General features: G+C 53.5%; 1 protein-coding gene across 4 annotated transcripts in view; it reads left to right on the top strand.

Annotated features, from left to right (window-relative positions):
• Positions 1–20,798, top strand: part of GRB10 (growth factor receptor bound protein 10) — a 195,143-nt gene that overhangs the window by 147,280 nt on the left and 27,065 nt on the right. For all 4 annotated transcript variants that reach the window (XM_081244419.1, XM_081244422.1, XM_081244420.1 and 1 more), the window contains 6 exons: positions 4,017–4,173; positions 12,328–12,443; positions 13,474–13,542; positions 15,141–15,278; positions 16,673–16,783; positions 18,726–18,824. In XM_081244419.1, coding sequence (XP_081100545.1) covers positions 4,017–4,173; positions 12,328–12,443; positions 13,474–13,542; positions 15,141–15,278; positions 16,673–16,783; positions 18,726–18,824 — 690 coding nt within the window. The remainder of the gene's footprint in view (positions 1–4,016; positions 4,174–12,327; positions 12,444–13,473; positions 13,543–15,140; positions 15,279–16,672; positions 16,784–18,725; positions 18,825–20,798) is intronic.

Below are 20,798 nucleotides of genomic sequence, written 5' to 3'. Positions count from 1 at the left end.
CTCCGTCTCCTGTTGCTGGCGATCCCTCAGCTCTGCCTTCTCCTACCTCCTCTCCCTCCTCCAGTCAGTAAGTCTTCTTGCCTGTTCACCGGATGCCAGCCCCTGTGCGCCAGCTGTTGTACTGGGCTACTGTACTTTTCAAGGTACTGTACTGTAAGATTAAAAATGTTTTCTTTATGTTTTGTGTGTTCTTTTATGTATTATTTGTGTGAAAAGTATTGTAAACCTATCACAGTACAGTACTGTACAGCCGACTGTGTTCGTTGGGTACCTAGGCTAATCTGTTGGACTTGCGAACAAATTGGACTTACGAACGTGTTCTCAGAACGGAACCCTCCTATGTAGGGGACTCACCGTATCTATTCTTTTTCAGATTCTTTTCCCATATAGGTTATTCTTAATAAATTATTGTTTTATTTTTAAAAGCAATTAGCTACTTAATTTCCTTTGTGGTGCAGAAACAGAAGCTGGAGTTTCAGTGGTGGGTTTTTCCAGTTGAATTGTTCCCGCTGCACCTTACCCCTCATGAGGTTTGCGTTCTCAGAACTGCAAACCTGAGTCGGTCGTGGCTGTCAGGCTCCCGCCATCCCCACCCGCTGCTGCCGTGTCTCAGGCCTTCAGTGGGAACCTGCCTTGTCCCCAGGTCCTTGGTCCATCCGAGGGCTCCCCGGAGGCAGGCACAGGTGGCTGGGAGCTTTTCAGGAGAGGCTCCCATTAGCGCAAGGCAGGCTGACCCTGTAAGGCTGGTGCTGCTGACAGATTCCCCATTTTACAGATGAGAAGGGTGAGGCACAGAGAGGCTGGGCCACTAAGCAAAGTTCCCAGAGCTAGTCGGTGACGAGGCTGGATTGCAGAGGGTCTGATTCTAGAACATCTCCCCTGAAGCCGCACCTGGGCCAAGGGGGTCGTGAGTGATGTTTCACCTTCCATCACTGGGGTCACAGAGCCAGGGAGGGGCTGGGCCAGGCTGGCTCTGCGGGTCTGTGCTCTGAGTTCTCCCCGATCCTGGCAGGACCCAGATCCACCCGTGTGTTCCCTGGAAGTCTTCCCCCGATACATATGTGCCCTCGGCATTGATCTCCTGGCTGAACTGTGACAGAGGCCTCGGCCAGCTCGCAGGGAGGCGCTTCTGCATCCCGAAGGCGCTTCTGCATCCCGACCTCACAGGATGAGACCATCCTTGTGGTGCAGAAACAGAAGTTGAAGTTTCACTGGTTGGTTTTTCCAGTTTTCAGCCTGCTCCCTGGCGTCCTTTGGCCCAGGCCTGTCGCGCTGAAGGTTGAGATGGAAACCCTCGTTTCCTTCCAGGATGAGCCCCAGCACCGCCCAGGAGCTGACTGCAGGGCCAGTGGGCACAGTGCAAAATGCTCCTTCCGGAGCTGCCGGCTTTAGAGGCACAGCGGGGGCAGCTTCCTTTGTGCGTGTGTATTCGTTACAGGTACTGTCACCTGGAGCTCCAGACGTGCTCCCGGTGTGAAATCGCAGGGGTGTGTGGTGGCTTTCTTGTCGGTCTGTCTTGGGACCTGTTTCGCCTGTGGTCAGCAGTCCCTGGTGAGTTGGGGGAGGTAGCTGGACAGAGCAGAGCGGGCAGCGCAGGATTCGAGGTCCTGTCCTGGAGCCTGTGTCCCTTTGTGTCTGTTCCTGTCTCAGGCCTGCAGCCCAGACCCAGCTTCCCCTCCTGGCCCTCCCCCAGCCGGCTCTGGGGATCTGAAAGCCGGGGACGTGGCCATATGACAAAGCACATCTTAGATTTTAATACTCGGACTATATATAGACCTTTGGGGGCATGGCCTTGGAGCAACAGAGAAGTGAGGGAGAGAGTTTAAAGAAAAGTGCAGTAGGGCTGAAAAGAAGATTTAAAAGCTGGTGCTATGGATGACTTGGGCAGGAAAAGACTTGGAGAAAGAGATGGGAAACACACTTCAACCTAATTTAAGTTTCCTGGGGAAAATAACGTTCATTGTCATCACAGATAAGCTCACTTAGAAACTTAGGAAAGACGGAGAATTAGGATAGTTGATGTGGGTGGTTGTGTGCACGACGCACTGCTGTAGCTACGTTACATATGTATGTAATTATGTATAATTAGCATATATATAAGGAATTGTGTGAATTCATTGCTTTTTTAAAATTTGTTTTTCTTTTATGTTAATGCATTTGTTCTTACAAAGTGTTTACCTATAGACCAGAGACATTTTCTCTGTTGAAATTAAATTTTATTTTTATATACTTAGTCATGACAGCTGTATGTGCGTATTTAATTGGTTTTGGAGCTGTCACTGAGTGCAACGTCAATTCCAGAAAAGACAGGGGGTGGATTTCTTTAAACATAAATGTGAGCTGGAAGCAGACGCCTCAGTTCTGATCCAGCCCGGGTTGAGGGGCTGGCAGAGAGGTGGCAGGAACAGCGGGGGCGGTGACCCTGCCCTGCTGAAGGGCTCTGTGCCCCGGGCTAGTCCTGCCTCCCCTCCGGCCGAGTGAGCCCTAAGTCGGCTGGGACGGTCCTTGTGGGAACGTGCCATCCCCGTGGGACTGCATCCCAGCACCCCGCTGCCCTGCCAGACTCCGCGCTGTGGAAAGAAACGTTCAAAGTCTGCACTTGATCAAAAACACGAGAAAAAGGACGGAGAAAGAGACAGACAGACAGACAGAGAGCTGCGTCCAGTTCTTTAAGACCAGCTGACACTCAGACCACAGAAAGCTCCGCAAGTGACAGCGTGGGTTGCAGGGATCAAGGTTGCCGAGCGATTTGGCAGACAGGTCTGAGTTCAGAGCACACACGTGCTCAGGCCGAGTGTCCTGCCTGTTAGTTCCCTGCCATGGGAAAGAATGAGCAGGGATCTTTCTGGAGTGTTGGTCTGAGCCTTGTGTTGTCGTCATGTTGTCATCACCTCCACCTCGGGCGGGGGCTCCGGAGTGCGAGTGCAGGACGATTGCATCAGGCCCGGCCAGGGACCTGATTGGCCTGCCCCTCGTGGCTTGATTCCCGAGCTAGAGGACCAAGCCCGAGGCAGCCTCAGAGCCGCTTCCCTGCTGCCCAGAGACAGCCTGCTCACCGGGGCTCCGTCCCCACCATCGGTGCCCGGAGAGGGGTCCCTGCCTGCCAGGGACAGTGGGAAAAGGCTGGGACACTCTCCCCTTCAAGGGACAGTCTCGATTTAAAATGCCATCTTGTTCCTCTGACTGCTTTTTCCATGCTGTTGAGGTAAGATTTTTTTGAAGCATCTCACGTTTCCCCTAAAGGCGGCACCCCGTCAGTTTTGCAGCTGGGGCAGGGTAGGTTTTTGATCCTCTGGATTTCTGCTTGGCCACCCCCTTGCCTGGGAGCTGTTCGTAGGTCATGGCTTTGAACAACACTGGGAAAACTAAGCTGGCTTGTAATTTTGTGGGGGCTGGGGCCAGAGGGTTTTGTGACTGCTCTTACCATGCCCTTCTTTTTAGTATTTTCAACTGCAGCGCATTCACATTACTTCTCGCCTTCTCCCTACACCTCAGTGAGCACAAGGTGAGGGGCGGTGGCAGCGGAGGCATTGGGTGCTGTCTGCTGCACTGAGGACCCTGGAAACGGAGAACAGCTGGAGTCGCGGGAAGTTAGGACTTCTGCGGGCCTTCTGTTGCTTTGTGTGTTCTCACAATTGGTTCCAGTGTAAAATGTCCAATTCCAAGACGCCAGCAGTATTTTAAAGGAATTCTGTTGCTTCCCAAGACAGGTGGTAGACAGGTAGCTCACACACTCTGGTGTGGCCGTGTGTCCCCGAGGTGTTCTGGGCGCGTTGTAAGAACCTGTGTTGTGATCCCGTGTGCCCTGCGCACCCGCGGGGGGCGGGAGAAGGGAAGGGGGGTGTCGCCGGGCGTGGCCTGGGGGCCCGCAGCCTCTGGTCACCTGCTGCCTGGAAGAACAATTATACATGTGTTGGAGCGCTGCTGTCCATACATTTCCTGTTTCTTTTGTTTCAGTGTTTATTTCTGAAAACCCAAGGTTGTTCATCTGTAAGTGTCACCGCCTTGTGTTGCAGGATGTTAAAGTCTTTAGCGAAGACGGGACGAGCAAAGTGGTGGAGATTCTGGCGGACACGACAGCCAGGGACCTGTGCCAGTTGCTGGTTTACAGAAGTCACTGTGTGGACGACAACAGCTGGACGCTGGTGGAGCACCACCCGCACCTGGGATTAGGTAGGGAGCAGCTCCGGGTCGGGGGGAGCAGCTCCAGGTCGGGGGGAGCAGCTCCGGGTGGGGGACAGCAGTGGGCTGCTCGGTGGGCCTTCAGGTGAAGACCTCTTCCACCAGATGCCAGACTGTCACTGCAGTGTCCCCTGCCAGCCAGCGTAGCAGGCGGCCTGTGCGTTGTCCTCCATGCTCCTGCCTCTTTGTCCTAAAATCTCACCTTCCACCCTCCCAGGCCTCTCTCCCTTGGTGCTTTCAGAATCTCACTCTTGCACAATTTTGTCTTTTTTTTTTTTTTTTGCGGTACGCGGGCCTCTCACTGCCGTGGCCTCTCCCGTCGCGGAGCACAGGCTCCGGACGCACAGGCTCAGCGGCCATGGCTCACGGCCCAGCCGCTCCGCGGCATGTGGGATCTTCCCGGACCAGGGCACGAATCCGTGTCCCCTGCATCGGCAGGCGGACTCTCAACCACTGCGCCACCAGGGAAGCCCTCTTGCACAGTTTGAAGCAGTAACTCCCAAGAGCTCAGCCATAGGAAGAGGGAAGGGTCCTGTGCCTTGGCAGCAGGAACCGCTGTGAGGGGCTCAGGGGCTCGCTGCACACCTGTGGTCTGAGTGTGCAGCCGGAGGCGCCCTGGGGAGATTCTGGCATCATTGCCGAGAGCAGCTCTCTACCTGACGGGGTTGGGGAGCCATGGTGACAGCCTGCAGGAGGGCACGGGGAGGCCCCCGGGAGTCGAGGGGCGCCATAAAGCAATGTCACCTGAGCTTGAGTCTCACAGAGTGTCTCTGAGTGAGAGATTATTTTGAAATAGGTACTATTTACAGAATGTATTGAGGTCTTCGGTTTGTTTGTTTGGCTTAGGTGGCTTATTTTCAGGTAAAGAAGCTTTTCAGACTTCCATTTAAATTCTTTTTGGACAACGTACGGTGCTTCCAAATCATAGGCACATATTTAAAACTAGAATTTTTTTCTAAATCAGCAGCTCTATTTTCTTCTGTGTCTTGAAGGCGAGAAAAACCACACAGCTTGCAAACTTCTTCCCATAGTTTAACATTTTTCTCTTGACCTTTAAGAACGACAAAGAAATTGAAATTCAGCCTCTAGGTCTGGAATATTCTTTCACTAAATGGCATCTGGGCAACTCATATTGTACAGTCTAAGGTTACATGACGCGAGGTACGTTTGAGCTGGCGTTGCTGGAAGTCACGTGTTCTGGCTCCCCTGTGCCATCAGACAGTGTGCGTTTGAAAGTAAACGCTAAGAACTCCACCTTGTTTCTTTCCCGTCACTACGGATCTGCAGTGCACTTGTGTGTCATCAGATGCTTTGTCCTTTGTCCCCAGCAGCTTTCTCCTGACAGGTACATTCAGTGGTGCCACAGCACAGTGACCGGCTGGCAGGCTCCAGTTTGGGGCATCCATGAATGGTCCCGAGTGGTCTGATAGGGTCACCAAAAGCATCTGTTGACACACAAGTAATTTGGAAATTAAACAGTAGTCGGAGCCCTGCAGTTTTTATGTACACACATGCACACACGTGTATATACAGATACATATACACGTGCATGCGTACACGTGTATATATACCCATATACATGCATACACACACACATAGAGAATTACAGTAAGTCCCCTACATACAAAGCTGCAAGTTGCGAACTTTCAAAGATGCAAACGTGCGTTCCATCAACGTCAGGCGTGAGTGAAGTTGCAGCCTGCCCTCCGTCTCTTACTGCTGACGATCCTTCAGCTCTACCGTCTCCCACCTCCTCTCCCTCCTCCAGTCAGTAACTCTTCTGCCTGTTCACTGGATGCCAGCCCCTGTGTGCCAGCTGTTGTACTGTACCACTGTACTTTTCAAGGTACTGTGCTATAAGATTAAAAATGTTTTCTTTATTTTTTGTGTTTGTTTGTTTTTATGTATTATTTGTGTGAAAAGTATTATAAACCCATCACAGTACAGTACTATACAGCCGACTCTGTTAGTTGGGTACCTAGGCTAATTTTTTGGACTTATGAACAAACCGGACTTACGAACGCACTTTCGGAACGGAACTCGTTCATATGTAGGGGACTTACTGTAATTTTAAAAATGCATCTGCATAGTTGGATCCAAATATAATTAATGAATATTGTTGAAAGACCATTCAAAAGTCTGACCGTGCTTTTAATTTGAAAAGAACTATGAAGAAACTTCTGTAGACATTATAATACATGAATATCACTATACACACCTAGAGAACATATGGACTGGATGCAGATACACAGAACATTGTCACATAGGGGCTGCCTGAGAAATTCTGATTCCATTGTTTCTTGTGGGAGCACTTGATTTCTACAGCATCATACGGTAGAAGATAAACTTGGGAAATGACCAATCACATGAAGAAAATTTATTCTGAGCGAGTAAAAAATGAAACGCACATGCACACAGTACTCTCAGGGATGTGGCATCCATATGTTTTCTTCTGTACTCTTTCTCTTATTCACAGACGGATTGACATACTCCCCTTTAGGGGACAATAGTTTATTATAAAACCAAGTAAAAAGGGGGAAAAAAAAGGAGAGGGGCAAGTAAAATGATGAAAAAAAATTAAAAAGAACATTTGGATCAAATTTTAGATCCTGTTTGACAAAAAGAAATCAGTGAGCTGAATTGCAGATGCATGAAGCCCCCTTAGAAGATTCTTCCTCACTTTCTCCCATCAGCTCCTTTCTCACGAGCAGCGAGTGGACACGTTGTCCTGATGCCTGAGTCCTGCAGAGGATTGTGCAGGTGTTAGTTGCACCAAGTTAGTGAGGCCCTCCTGCAAGGGCAGGGCCCAGGGAGACCTCCCGCTGTTCACAGAGAGCTTATTGCATCCCCGGCCCTGTGTCTTCCCTGCCTGTTCTTTTGTTTGTGATCCAAGCCTATTATTATTATTATTATTTATTTATTTATTTATTTTTGCGGTACGCGGGCCTCTCACTGTTGTGGCCTCTCCCGTTGCGGAGCACAGGCTCCAGACGCGCAGGCTCAGCGGCCATGGCTCACGGGCCCAGCCGCTCCGCGGCATGTGGGATCTTCCCGGACCGGGGCACGAACCCGTGTCCCCTGCATCGGCAGGCAGACTCCCAACCACTGCACCACCAGGGAAGCCCCAAGCCTATTATTTAGTATTGTTTTTGATCCATTAAGTTGTTATTTAGGTGAAAATCCTCTTCCTTCCATTATCCACCAGCATCTAATGGTCAGATGCCCAGTAGTGGGAAGAGGAAGGTCCAGTTCCCTGTTTCATGCCTCCCGTGGGGCAGGGCTGTGGGAGTGCCTTTCACAGCTCCCTGTGGTGGTTCAGCATAAACCCCCTTGGGTGGGGTGTGCAGCGTTCTCTGTGGTTGACAGCGTCCTGGGCGTGTTCCTGGGTCCCCTGGCACATGAGTCCGCCGCCCCCATCCTCAGGGCGGAGCCACCAGCCCTACATCCGCAGTCACCGATTCTCCCTTGAGAAGGTCACTTTCTCATGGGGTGTACGTTGGGGATGCTCCTGGGACCTGCACGTACCGAGGCTGGCGGCTCAGGCCGAAGGGAGATGATGCTTGCGGAGCCCTGAGGCCGGTGGTTGCACCAGTCCCCGGTAATGGAGGGGTGAGCAGGCCACTCTTCCAGCACGGAGCTGATGCACAGCCTTAGGACTTGAGGCTTTCCAAGCACAGTTGCTGTGCCGATCTTTGCAGCTAAGATATCACATCCTTAACAGTATGAAACCTTTTGGCACTCGGAAACGAGCGCTGATTTAGGAGACATGGGGCAGTTTCCAGGACAGCCATTCGAGGTGGCTTCCTTTCCACTGGCAGGAGACCACGTGCGTGTGTGAGGTCTGCAGCCCCCGAGGGTCCCCGCGGGGCCAGAGCATCAGGCTCGCGGAGGGGCAGGAACCGTGGCAGCTGCCGGCGTGGGCAGCACCTCTTGCTGGTGGGACCCTCTCTGCCGTCTCTCTGAACTGGGCTTGTTGCCAGAGCCGGGTCCAAGGGCCCTTCCTGGTCCCCGCTGTGGGCTCCTGCACCACTTGCTGGTTTGAAAACTCGGGGCAGAGCCCTGAGTGTCAGTGGTCGTAGGTGACCGTGTCCTGTGTTTCCTGATTTCCTGGGAACTCATGCCTTTCCTGATCTCTCCAACCGTTAGTGGCCCCAAAAGTCCAGCCTGGATGGGATGTTTCGGCTCCAGTATTTTGGGTAGAGCTCAGACGTGGAACCACTGTCCCCAGCCAGTGCCACCGGACGGCCCCTGAGTCCAGCCAGCAGGGGCTGGGATGGGGCCGTTGCCTTGGGAAGCGTTGCCCTCCTGTCTGCAGGTGAGCAGCCAGGCTCACTTCAGCCAGGACACCTTAATAGGCAGAGGACGTAGGGATGTTACACAGCCAGCCTGCAGCTGTATCAAGTACACAAACTATACTTTAAAGCAATATCGAAAACCAGGAACTTTGGCATGAAAAATAGCATCTTGGTGCCCCCCGTGAACTTGAAAATGGGCCCACCTGTAAACTCCATCCCCCTGGGAGTGCAGGGGCTCCCACAGACGGGCCCTGAGTGACCACGGGCGTCAGAGTGGGTCAGCGGGAGAGGCCAGGACTTAATTTTAAGCCTGGAGCACCGTCGACCGAGGAGGGTCACGGTCAGGTCCTGTGCATCTCAAGGATTTGGCGGTGGGTGGGGGGGTTCTGCTGTCGTGTGAATCAGGATGAAACATCTCAGGAAGAAGCAGGAACCCTTCCTCGGGCTGTTCGCTGCTCTGGGTTTGTTCCTGGTCAGATGAGAAGGGCGTGACGGCCGCCCTGTCGCATGACCGGCACATCCAGATGCTGACATCTGCACAGACGGGCCGGGGAGAAGCAGCCGCCTTGCCTCCAGCCTTGGGGCTCAGAGTGGCCTTTGCAGGCTGATCTTTGTCCATCTGTGTCTCTGTGTCTGTTACCTCTGAAAGGCACCAAATGACACCCTTTCCCCACTAAAATACACAACTAGCAGGAAGGCTGCTTATGGGGCAGATCCAGACGTCAGGATGTTTTCTGTGGGCGTGTTATGCTGCACATAGCTCCCCACAGCCCGGGAAGCCCTGGGCAGCTGTTCAGCGCTCCCGTCTCTGTTACGTGGGCTGCGCCGGGTGGTGAGGGGCTTCAGGGGGCAGCGAGGTGAGATGCTGACACCTCCCAGTGCCGTCGGCCGGGCGCTGTGTCTGCCAGCCCCACCTCACCCCTCAGGACCACCCAGGTTTCTGCTGAGGACTCTTGTGTCTGCTGCACGGCCCCAGAAGTGAGATACGCTGCTTTTTTTAGTTGAAGTGTAGTTGATTTACAGTGTTGTGTTAATTTCTGCTGCACAGCAAAGCGACTCCATTATACCCGTATGTGCATCACTTTTTATGTTCTTTTCCATTATGGTTTATCATAGGCTACTGTATATAGTTCCCTGTGCTGCACAGTAGGACCTTGTTGTTTATCCATCCTGTATCTACTAGTTTGCATCTGCTAACCCCAAACTCCCGATCCTTCCCTCTCTCTCCCCCACTCCCCCTTTGGCACCACAAGTCTGATCTCTGTGTTTGTGAGTCTGTTTCTGTTTCATAGATAGGTTCGTTTGTGCCATATTTTAGCTTCCACATATAAGTGATATTATACGGTATTTGTTTTTCTCTTTCCGACTTCACTCAGTATGATAATCTCTGGTTGCATCCACGTTCATTATTTCATTCTTTTTTATGGCTGAGTAATATTCCATTGTCTATATGTACCACATCTTCTTTATCCGTTCCTCTGTGGATGGACATTTAGGTTGCTTCCATGTCTTGGCTGTTGTGAATAGTGCTGCAATGAACATAGGGGTGCATGTATCTTTTTGAATTAGAGTTTTGTACAGGTATATGCCCAGGAGTGGGATGGCCATCATTGAAAAGTCTACGAAATATGCTTTTTTTTTTTTTGAGTTGTCTGAGTTTTCAGTGTCTCTCATGTGGAGTATGGTGGCGGCATAGATGGTGGCCTTAGTTCTGGAAATCAGAAGACTACAAATACCCTTTGAGGAACGTCTTCCTCTTCCATTTGTACAAAACGTCCTTTTGGATGAAACGTCACATGGCCGTTTTACTTGAGGCCACTGTGATCATATGACATTTGAAGCTGGCAATGTGATCGTTTAACACTGTTGCCTGAGGTCATCTGAAAATATGTGTCTTTAGAACCATAGAGAAAACCAGAACTGGACAAAAAGAGCTTTGAGCTGAGGTTGTCCCGGTGGCCTTTTAAAAGCTGTGAGCACAGGTCCCGGGCCTTCAGTGGGAGGCCAGGCCGACAACTCTGGCATCTCTGAGGAGCTCAGTCCTGGTCCCACCACTGGCCACAGAGGGTGCAGCGGCCTTGGTTTCCACCTGTAGGTCTCCCAGGCCTTGTGGGGTCAGTGGAGTGGCCTGGGGCGGAGAAGCACCTCCTGTCGGGACCGCTCACAGTCCATTCACGCTGCTGTATGTGGCTCTACCAGGTAGCTAGGCCTGGGAAGAGAGGAGCCTGCCCGGGATGTAGCATCCTGGGGCCCCATCGAGCCAGTGGCTCCCGCTGGGAGGGCCCTGTGCCCCTGAAACCCGACATCTGCCTTGCCTCACTTAGGTCCACCCCGCTCTTTTCTTACTCCTTATTGTACCTGGTAAAAAATTTTAATTCTATAAACCAACCATCAGCAGGTTATTGGGCCATAGTTGTTTTTTTTTTCCCCATAACCACAGAAATGTTTTCTCTGAACAGAAATCTCAAGGGAAGTCGTGGGTTTGTTTTAAATGAATGACACGGTGCTAAGCCCTATCTTGGCAGCAGGCGTAGCCGTTGGAACCGTGCTCAGGCTGCTCCTGGTTCCTCCCCGCTGTCCTGGGGGCGTCATCAGGCAGGGGGTGCGGTTCCTGAATTGCCTGCCAGGTCCCGCCTCATCCGGGGACCAGTGGGCCTGTCTGTGGCTCACTGGTGGTGCCAGGTCTGGCCCTTCCTGAGGTGCCTGAGCTTCCTGTTCATCCTGGGGAGGAAATTCAGGCTCTAACTGTGTCTCTACCGAGGACAGCCTGTCCTCGTGCGCTCTGTGTGCCAGCGGGGCCCGGCTTGGACCAGTGCCCTGGTGACCGTGTCCTTCGTGGGCAGGAGTTCTCCCACGTGCTGAGATGGCTTTGACTCGGGAACGCTTTCACCCTACACCTCATCCTTCCTGGAAGACGGGACTCTCTGGGGATGTCGCGCTGGCCGTGTGCAAGGACGCGGGACCTGGGAAGGGCCCACGGAGCGTTTGTGTCGATTTCGTGGCATCTCCCGCTCTGCCGTTTGGGCCTCAGTTCACACGTCGAAGCTGCCCTGGGCTCGTTGGCTCCCGTCCCGTATCCCGTTATTGGACGTGGTTGGTTCCCTGCCGCCCGGTCAGCAGGCTGTGCAGGGACACGTGAGGGCGTCAGGCCACGTGCCTCTTGTGCCCCGGGTGGAGCCAGAGTGCTCAGACTGTGAGGGAAACGCCGCCCCAGGGTGATGCCGCTGCCGAGTCGGGCACTGAAGCACGTGTGTCCGTGCACGCTCCCCCGAGTGCTGTGCGACGTGTGTGTCCTTCCCGGCGGCACAGTCCCGCCGTGAGAACAGCTCCGGGGTGTGCGTGATAAGCGTGGGCTCCGGCGGGCAGCCGGGCGTGGGGACAGGCTCCTGCTGGTAGCCCGCTCTCTCCCGTGTTACGCCCTAAGTTTCACGAAATCAAAGCCGTCCTGCTTCTGCGCGCCCCGCCCGTGCGTCCTCCTGGCTCAGAGCCTTCCCACTATTCTGTGACTTGGGACATTTTCCCAGTCATTAAGAGTCCCTGTTCTTTCCAAGAGTTGACATTTCTTAATTTAAAGGCAAAATCATCTGCGCAGAGCCTTCTGTTGATGCCAACTTGAGAAGTATATGAAAGTAAGGGCTGACCTGAGTTGCGCATACTCTGTGTCCTAAGACCTCCTATGCGTTGGAGATGACACATTAGAGAGAGGCTTCGATTTACTTTTGGTTCTTGACCTCGTCTTGGCTCACGATGTTTGAAGAGGAACAGAAAAGTCAAGCAGGTTTTGTAATGGGTTGTGAGGCTGCCTTGAAGGTTCTGCCTGTTTATCTCACACAATACTTTTCCTCTGCAGAAAGGTGCTTGGAAGACCATGAGCTGGTGGTCCAGGTAGAGAGCACCATGGCAAGTGAAAGTAAATTCTTATTCAGGAAGAATTATGCAAAATACGAGTTTTTCAAAAATCCCACGGTGAGTCTTATCTCTTTGAGTCTGGGGTTTGGAACCCTTGAAATCGTGCAGTTTGTACTTGAGCTTCATAGTAGCAGGTCACAAGATAACTGAGGTGTAGCGGGTGGCGGTTGGGTTGGAGAATCTGACTTGCTAGTTAACTAAGCGATCCTGGCTTGAAACTCTCTCTCTGATGCTTAACTAAATGCCTCTGTTCTGGCCGGAGGTAACCATCACCTTCTCCCAGTAGCTGGAGTGGGAGAGGGGGGCTTAGTCTCTAAATGAAGAGAGAGAGGTGGGGTGGGCTTCTTCAGTTATTTTGAAAGTTCTTAGTTCAGTTGGAGTAACGTAGTCAAATACTCAGCAAAATAAAAGGCATTATTCTCTGCAAATAGCAAGTATTACTTTGGGATTATTGGGGGAAGAATCAGTAGAGAAATCAAAATCCAGATGGGTTGAGCTACTCTCCTTCATTTTACTTTTCTATTTTTTTGTGGGGTGGGGCCCTTGCCTTTTGGGATGTCAGGATGGGAGCCTCGTACGTGCCGTGGTATGAGCGCCAGTCCTAATTCTGAGGCACGGCAGCAGCAACTGGGGGAGAGGTCCCAGCATCAGCTTCTGGTTCTGATAGTTTAGCTGCTTTTTTATTGAAAGGAAGAAATTTGGTAACTGCTTTTGGGTAATGCACCAGAAAAGGCCTCTTCACATCTCTGTGCGCATCTCCTAGTTTCAGGGGTTCTTTATCTCGTGCCACGCATCTGTGTCCCTGAGTTAGGACACGCGGCAGCCCTCTGCCTTGGTGCACTGCCAGACGTGGGTCATAGTGGGCATCACAGACACTCCAAGCTTGGCGCAGCGTTGAAGGGAAAATGTAGCCTTTTGAAGTCCGTGTTTTACATTGTGTGATAAAGGAACAAAAAGGATGGTCATTTAAAATACAAATTGTACATAATTTTACCTGGAGGAAAGTTTTCAGTCCTGGCATACCTGTAAGTGTGCTTTTCCCCACTCTTAAGCTAACCTCTGACGTCTTTGTTTTTCCACGGCCTAGAATTTCTTCCCAGAACAGATGGTTACCTGGTGCCAGCAGGCCAACGGCAGTCAGACCCAGCTTTTGCAGGTACTGGGCAAGAAGGGGCTTCTGCTGGAGTCTCTAAGTAGAAGCTCTCAGGCTGTCCCGGGGGCCTGGTAGAAACTTGGAGCGGTTGCGTTCTTACTCACGTACGAGCCTTGGCCCCTCGTGGAATTTAGAGTAACCAGAAATAAGTGTTTCCCTGGGAAAGCTGCATGTAGCCAGGCTCCTTCAAAGCAAAACAAACACTTAGAAACAGGATACACTGACTTAGAGGCCATCGGAGCGGGAGGGCCGGGTGGAGGAGCCGTAGGTCCTGTGTTCTCTGCAAACCGCTCCCCTTGTCTCCGAGCACCACTCCCTGGAAATCTCTACGAAAATCCTGGGTCCACCTGGTAGTGAAAAATGATTGGGTTGCCATAAAAATCTTGTCAAAGGAACTTCTTATACTCTAAAAACAAGCACACCTGTCTTCACTGTCTCCTTGCTTCCTGAGGTCTGTTCCAAGTAAACCTGGCCTTCCCCTCCCCGCCCCCCGCCCCCGCAGTGGAGGGGCCATCGGATGCCTCTCCACACTTGCTGTTACCTCCTGCTCTACCAGGAAGTCGGGCTATTCCTCTGCAACCCTAAAGACGTCTCTCTTAACAGCACGTTAAGTAGTAAGGGAATAAACCATTCACTAAGGCAACCAGCACTCTCCAGGTGGCACTGAATATAAGAGAACGTACTAGACTGTAGTTCCTACAGAATTCCGCCCTGAGCCCTCCTTTTCCTGCTTTGTTTCCGCCTCTGGAAGCTGAAAGCCTCTGTGCTGTGTCCTGGGCCCTCCAACCAGAGCGTCTGTCTGCCCTGGGTGAGAGTTGTCATACTAAGTTATCGGTGGCCTGTGCGCAAGGAGGGTAAAGTGGTTTCCTGCTTTTTCGTTGCCTGATCCGAGGTGGCTTGATGCTTGGTGAGCGTGCACGGTGATGTCTTGAGGTGCCAGGAGCACTGCCCGGGGGCGCCAGGACCTGCCCAGGCGGCCTGTACCATCTGCAGGAAGAGCTGGGTCCCTCTCAGTCAGTGTAGGGGACCCACCAGGGTCACCCCAGATCTGACCTCTCTTCCCTGAAGAAAGAGGTGCGGCTGGTGGGAGGACTTGGCGGGAGAGCAGGCTGTCACGAGGGTGTTCATTCCAGGAGCCGGACAGACACTGGATACACAGCTTTCCCTGGAGGGCGCGGGGTCAAAGTGACGGCCGGATGCTTGCTCCCAGCCCACCTGCTCGTAATCAGTGCTCCTGGCACTTCTGTTGCCCCAGCTCTGGGGATCAGACTGGGATTTTTATGGGAAACCAGAATAAAGGGCAGGACGCTTAAACACACTGTCCATTAGGAGATTTATGACTTTGTGTTTTCTGTCAGAGTTAGAAAAGTCCATTTGCTTGCGTATGTTTAAACACCTAATTATGTTTTAGGCAACCCCAATTTAGATGGGAATTTTAAGACTTTTGAAAGGAAAACTATCACTTGAAAACACTCAGTTTAACCCAAAAAGAGCATTTTAGTAACTTGTAAAATGTTCCGGTGTCAGCGATGCTGGTAATGTGTCTGCTTCCGTATTTTCATGTCGGCATTATCTGACTTTTAAAATTGGCTCTTCAACAGAATTTTTTAAACTCCAGTAGTTGTCCTGAGATTCAAGGGTTTTTGCACGTGAAGGAGCTGGGAAGGAAGTCGTGGAAGAAGCTGCACGTGTGTTTGCGGCGGTCCGGCCTCTATTGCTCCACGAAGGGAGCTTCAAAGGTGAGTATTCAAGCCGTGACCGCCGGTCGCACCAGGCTGGGAGGGTCCCGAGTAAACGTGGCCTTCAGTTTAAATTGCACCCTGGGCTCCGCCCAGCTTGTGACTTATTAAGCTGATTGTGTAGCAGCTAAACTCAGATTTCCTGGTGCACAGCCCCACCTGGGAAACCAGGTGAAGACACAGACCTAGGGATCCCGGGGCTGTGTCACTCCGCCACCCCCGAGCTGGCCAGCCCGGGCCCCTTCTGTGGGCTGGGAGGAGAGCCTCCTGCCTGCCTGAGTCCCTTGAAAGATGCTAACTTAGTTTCTATAATTTGGAAGTTGGCATCCAAGCTCGCCGCAGGATATTTGATTGATTACTGCCGCCCTAATGGCAATCTAATACATGTTATTGTAGGTATGTCGTGGAATAAATTACAGTTTTGTGTGCATCCCCAGTGAGGGAAGAGGAGGTGAGGGGTGGAAGACGGCTGCCCGACTCCGAGGACAGTTGGGGTGTTGCGGGCTGGCCTTGCCAGGGTCTCCTTTGGTGTCTTTGCACCTCTGACCTACTCTTCCCTGTAACATCCGAGGACGCCTGCCGTGGGAACGAACCCAGCTGACCTTGGCCTTGCTTTTACACCCGAGACCTGCGGTCTGTTCTGTTCTCGAAGGAAAGAGGGTGGAGGAGCCGGGGACCCCAGGGGAAAGTGCTGAGCCAGTATCAGGCCACAGTCCTGCCGCTCCGGGAAGTCAGGAGCAGCGGGTGGCCTTCGGGGAGGGGGCGTGGCCTCTGGGGAGAGGGGGCGTGGTCACCAGGGAGGGGCATAGCCGCAGGAGAGAAGGGGCGTGGCCGGCCACCCTTCCCTCTGCAGACGGGGTCTTCATCAGAGGCAGTGGGGAGGGTAACTTCCTGATTTCCCAGCTCTGATGTGTGGCTTATGCATCATCCTCGTGAGTGCTGAGCCCAGGGACGTGTGTAGCCTAGAGCAGGTCACAGACGCGGGGCGGGGAGTTCAGGAGGAGGTGGGACGGTTGCGGACGCAGCTGGACTCTGATCACACAGCGTAGCAGAGGTGCCGCGGGTCCTGCATTTGAGTGTGTGCTCCTAACCTTGACCTTAGCTTCCAGATCTTCTGGTTTTCACTTTATGGGGCTTTGATTTGGCAGAGTGTCAAATAACATTGTAACCGTTTTCTGTCTGAGAATTGGGAGGGTGGGTTTTTTTCGACGGGGGCTGCGGGATGTGGTTTTAATTTAGCACTTATTCTACACGATGGCTATAATCTGTAGACCGTCAGAGGGGAGAGGTGTTGAGAGCACGCACAGACTGCCCTCTGTTGACAGGGGCGTGAAACACTGGCTCTTGTCTGTGCTGAGAAGTTCTCCCCTGTAAGTCTGACCACCTTCCTGCAGGAGCCCAGACACTTGCAGCTGCTGGCCGACCTGGAGGACAGCCGCATCTTCTCCCTGATGGCCGGCAGGAAGCAGTATGGTGCCCCCACGGACTACGGCTTCTGCATAAAGGTACCCCATCCTCAGGCCTTCCGAGACCCCCAGACAGCATCCCACTGGGCACTTCGGAATTAAACCAGGGACCTCCTTTCTTGGGCGCTGTTTTTTGTTTGTTTGTTTGTTTGTTTTTAACAGAAACGTAGTTTCACACTAGATTTATTCATTCATATAAAAATATTTCTGGGCTTCCCTGGTGGCGCAGTGGTTGGGGGTCCGCCTGTTGATGCAGGGGACACGGGTTCGTGACCCGGTCCGGGAGGATCCCACATGCCGCGGAGCGGCTGGGCCCGTGAGCCATGGCTACTGGGCCTGCGCGTTCGGAGCCTGTGCTCCGCAACGGGAGAGGCCACAGCGGTGAGAGGCCTGCGTACCACAAAAAAAAAAAAAATATATTTCTTGTGTGCTTATGACGTGTCCGTCCTTGAGTCCCTCAGATGCTCAGAGAGAAGCAGTCTGTGATGGGCAATGCCCGTCGACGGGCCCAGTGGCTCAGGGACCGCCAGCCTGTCACTGGGTGGCCTCCAGGGTACTGAGTGAGCTGACACCTTCTGTGCGGGCTTGGCGTCCCCAGGACATTAAACTGGGGGTGAACACAGCTCTGCCCTCTCTCTGTGCACGTGTGTGAGGACACAAACTCACACATACGCTCACATGTGCACTCGTGCATGTGCATGTACACACCTGCACACACTATGTGAATGAGCACATGCACACATGTAGACATACGTGTGCATACCTGTGTGTGTGTGCGCGCACACACACACACACACACACTTTGGGGGGGCCCACTCCTCCCCCCTCGGAGAAGCTGTGGTGATGCTGGTCGTCGCACCAGTAGATACTTACTGAACACCCGCTGTGCACGAGACCCTCTACTAAGGCTTCTATCCCCGTCATCTTCCTGGGTCTTCGCAGGTGCTCACAGGGTGGGCACTGACCCGGCCCCACTGCCCACATCGGGTAGCCAGTGAGCGAGCCCGAGTCCCCAGCCAGGCTGCCTTCTGAGCCCGAGGAGGAGACGGGGCACAAGGGGCCCGTTCCATCCGAAAGTGCCGTCTTCTCTTCACTTGGTGAAACTTCTTTGGTTACAAGTGATACGAACTGACTGCAAGCCAGCTAAAGGCCCAGGTGCATGAGAGGCTGGTGGGAAGCGGCCTCGGGAGGGGCTGGAGCCGTCGGGGCCCAGGCGGCCGGTGCTCCCTTCCCCCGGCCCACGTGCCGGGCATCGCGGCCTCTGCTTCGCCCGCAGCGTCAGCGGACTCGGGCTGTCGTTCCGACCCCCCTCCCCCTCCAGATTCCCGAGGCGGAGAGCTGGGCCAGCGTCCCCCCCAGCACTGCCCCTCGGGCCTGCGGTCGGACGGTTCCTGTGGACACCCGCCAAGCTTATGCCTGCAGGCTTTCCTCCGTCACAGCCCGGCCCCGCCTCTGGGTGGGACCACCTGCCTCCGCTGCTTGCCCTGCTCCGGTCCCCTGCTCTGGGGCGACATTGGTCTCACCCCCTGGGCCTTTCCACCGGTCCATCCTTGGGGCCACTCAGATGCCCCAGAAGCCCTGAGCCCTGGGGGCTTCTCCCCACGCCGGCTCACCCAGCAGGCCCTTCCCACGGCTGCGTCCTCCGTCTTCCTGGGAGGCAACTGAAGGCGCCTCCTTCTGAGACCCCAGAGCAGGTCCCCCTCCCAGGAATCAGCATTCTCTGCACGGAGCTAGATGCCCCGTCGGCCTCCCCCGCCTGGCGGTTTCTTTCCTGTTTGTCTCCCCCAGGATCTCCCGTGGGAGGACGGCTGACCACTCAGCTAAGTACTAAGTGGCCACAACCGCCCGGGGCCGGTCCGTGCCCGGCAGAGCATAAGTGATGCTCGACAGGTCCTGCCGTGTGTGGGCTCAGCCCTGCCTGACGGGAGCTGTGTGTCCGATTCCCGGTGACGCTCATGGGGTCTTCCTTCGTCTCCTTTAGCCAAACAGAGTCAGGAACGAGGCCAAGGAGCTGCGGCTGCTCTGTGCTGAGGACGAGCAGAGCCGGACGTGCTGGATGACGGCCTTCAGGCTCCTCAAGGTGGGTCCCCTGCAGTCACAGTGTGTGTGTGTGTGTGTGTGTGTGCGCGTGTGCGTGAGCCACTCGTCACAGTGTGTGTACGTCAGCCCTGCGGTCACAGCGTGCGTCAGCGCACCCCTCTCTGTGGACAGTGCCTGTCACCCTCCCACATTCCGTCACCAGCTCTAGGAATCAAGGGTCCTCACACGTTGTTTCAGAGTCTCAGAAGCTGCCCACAGAGCCTTAACGTTAGAGGAACCAGAGCCAGTTCCCAGCCTCGGCGCTGTTGGTGTCTGGGGCCAGGCAGTGGGCCGTCCTGTGCTTTGCGGGACATTTAGCAGCCCCCTGGTCTCTCCCCAAGATGCCAGTAGCACCCCAAGCAGCTGAGACAACCCCAAATGTCTCCAGATGTTACCAAGTGTACCCTGGGTGTGGGGCGGGGGTTGAGAACCAATAGGAAGGAAAAGGTCAAGACCAGGGAGTCGGGTCGGGGAGGGTGCATGTAGGTCATCAGGAGGTTAATGGTTTTCCTGACGGAGCGTCAGACTCCCGAGTTCTCAGAAAGCCAGGGCCATGAGGGAAACATAACGAATCATATGGCCCACCGTAGAGTCTCAAGGGAAACGGTGTCTCCTGACAGTGATTCTAAAAGAAGTGCCTTGCACGGACCCTCACGTGGGATCGCACCCGACAGTGATTTCACAGAAATTGCCAAGATGACTTCACACGCCCTTTAGTACAAGTTCAGTGCACAGCAGGCGTGTCTCACTTGGATGTCCCACAAAATGTTCCTTTGCACCTACACCACGTGTCTGGAATTCCTTAGGTACATAAAGTCCTCATGAGTTACAGGTTAATTGACAAGACGAGCTTGGCCGAAGTCAAGGGGCCTGTGGGGGAAGTGTGTTTGCTCAGCTGTGGCCACCACATGCAGTGGTCTGGGTGTCTCTTGACAAAAGTCCCCAACCCTCACTGAGGGTCCAGCTGGTCCAGGATTCTTGGCAGAGTCACTTAGATCAAGAGACGGTGGGAGGCTGAGCTCGGAGTACTCTTTGGAGATGCCACGGGCTCCCTGGAGAGGCAACCAGTGTTCCCCTCTCCCAGAATCTTCCTTTGTTTTTTTTTTGTCTTGTCACTGGTAAAACAAAAAAAGGTGTACACAGGACTTTCCTGGTGGTGCAGTGGTTAAAAATCCGCCTGCGCATGCAGGGGACATGGGTTCGAGCCCTGGTCTGGGAAGATCCCACATGCCGCGGAGCAACTAAGCCCGTGCACCACAACTACTGAGCCTGTGCTCTAGACCACGAGCCACAACTACTGAAGCCCGTGTGCCTAGAGCCCGTGCTCTGCAACAAGAGAAGCCACCCCAATGAGAAGCCTGCGCACCACGACACTCGCCGCAACTAGAGAAAAGCCCGCGCGAATCAGCAAAGACCCAAAACAGCCTAATTACTTATAGAAGAAGAAATGCCCTGTTGCTGTAAGATACCGTATGTTGTCAGCTGTGCCCTGACAAGCTGGTGTTAAATCCAAGTGCCCCTCAACAGGGGGCTGGTTCCCTGGCTTACGGGACGTGCACACAGCGGAGCCCCCTGCGGCTGGAAAGGAACCGCTCCTCTCTGGGTCCCGTTGTGGGAAATTTTCCAGGATGTATTATTAACAATTAACAAGCAAAGTGCAGAATGTCGTATAAAGAGGTCACTGCACTGGTGGGGAGAGAATGGAAATGCGTGTTTAGATTCACTGGCACATATGTAAACATGACACTGCAGGGGACACAGAGGTCACTCTAGGGAGCCTGGAGGCTGCGGTGTAGACGGGACAGACGTGGAGGGAGACCTTCAAGGTTTTATATATTTGTGTGCTTGCTTTTCGTTTTTTCTTTTGCTCTGCAAAAAATATTACCTATTTTGGAAAAAACAAAAAGGAGATGAAAAAGGAACTGGTACTAATGCGTTCTGTCCCGTGGGTGACACGTGGCGGTGTGTCAGCACC

Source organism: Mesoplodon bidens (genome assembly GCF_964165515.1).
Source record: "Mesoplodon bidens genome assembly, chromosome: 9".
NCBI classification, from domain to species: Eukaryota; Metazoa; Chordata; class Mammalia; order Artiodactyla; family Ziphiidae; genus Mesoplodon; species Mesoplodon bidens.
This window is presented reverse-complemented; position numbering and strand designations above follow the sequence as displayed.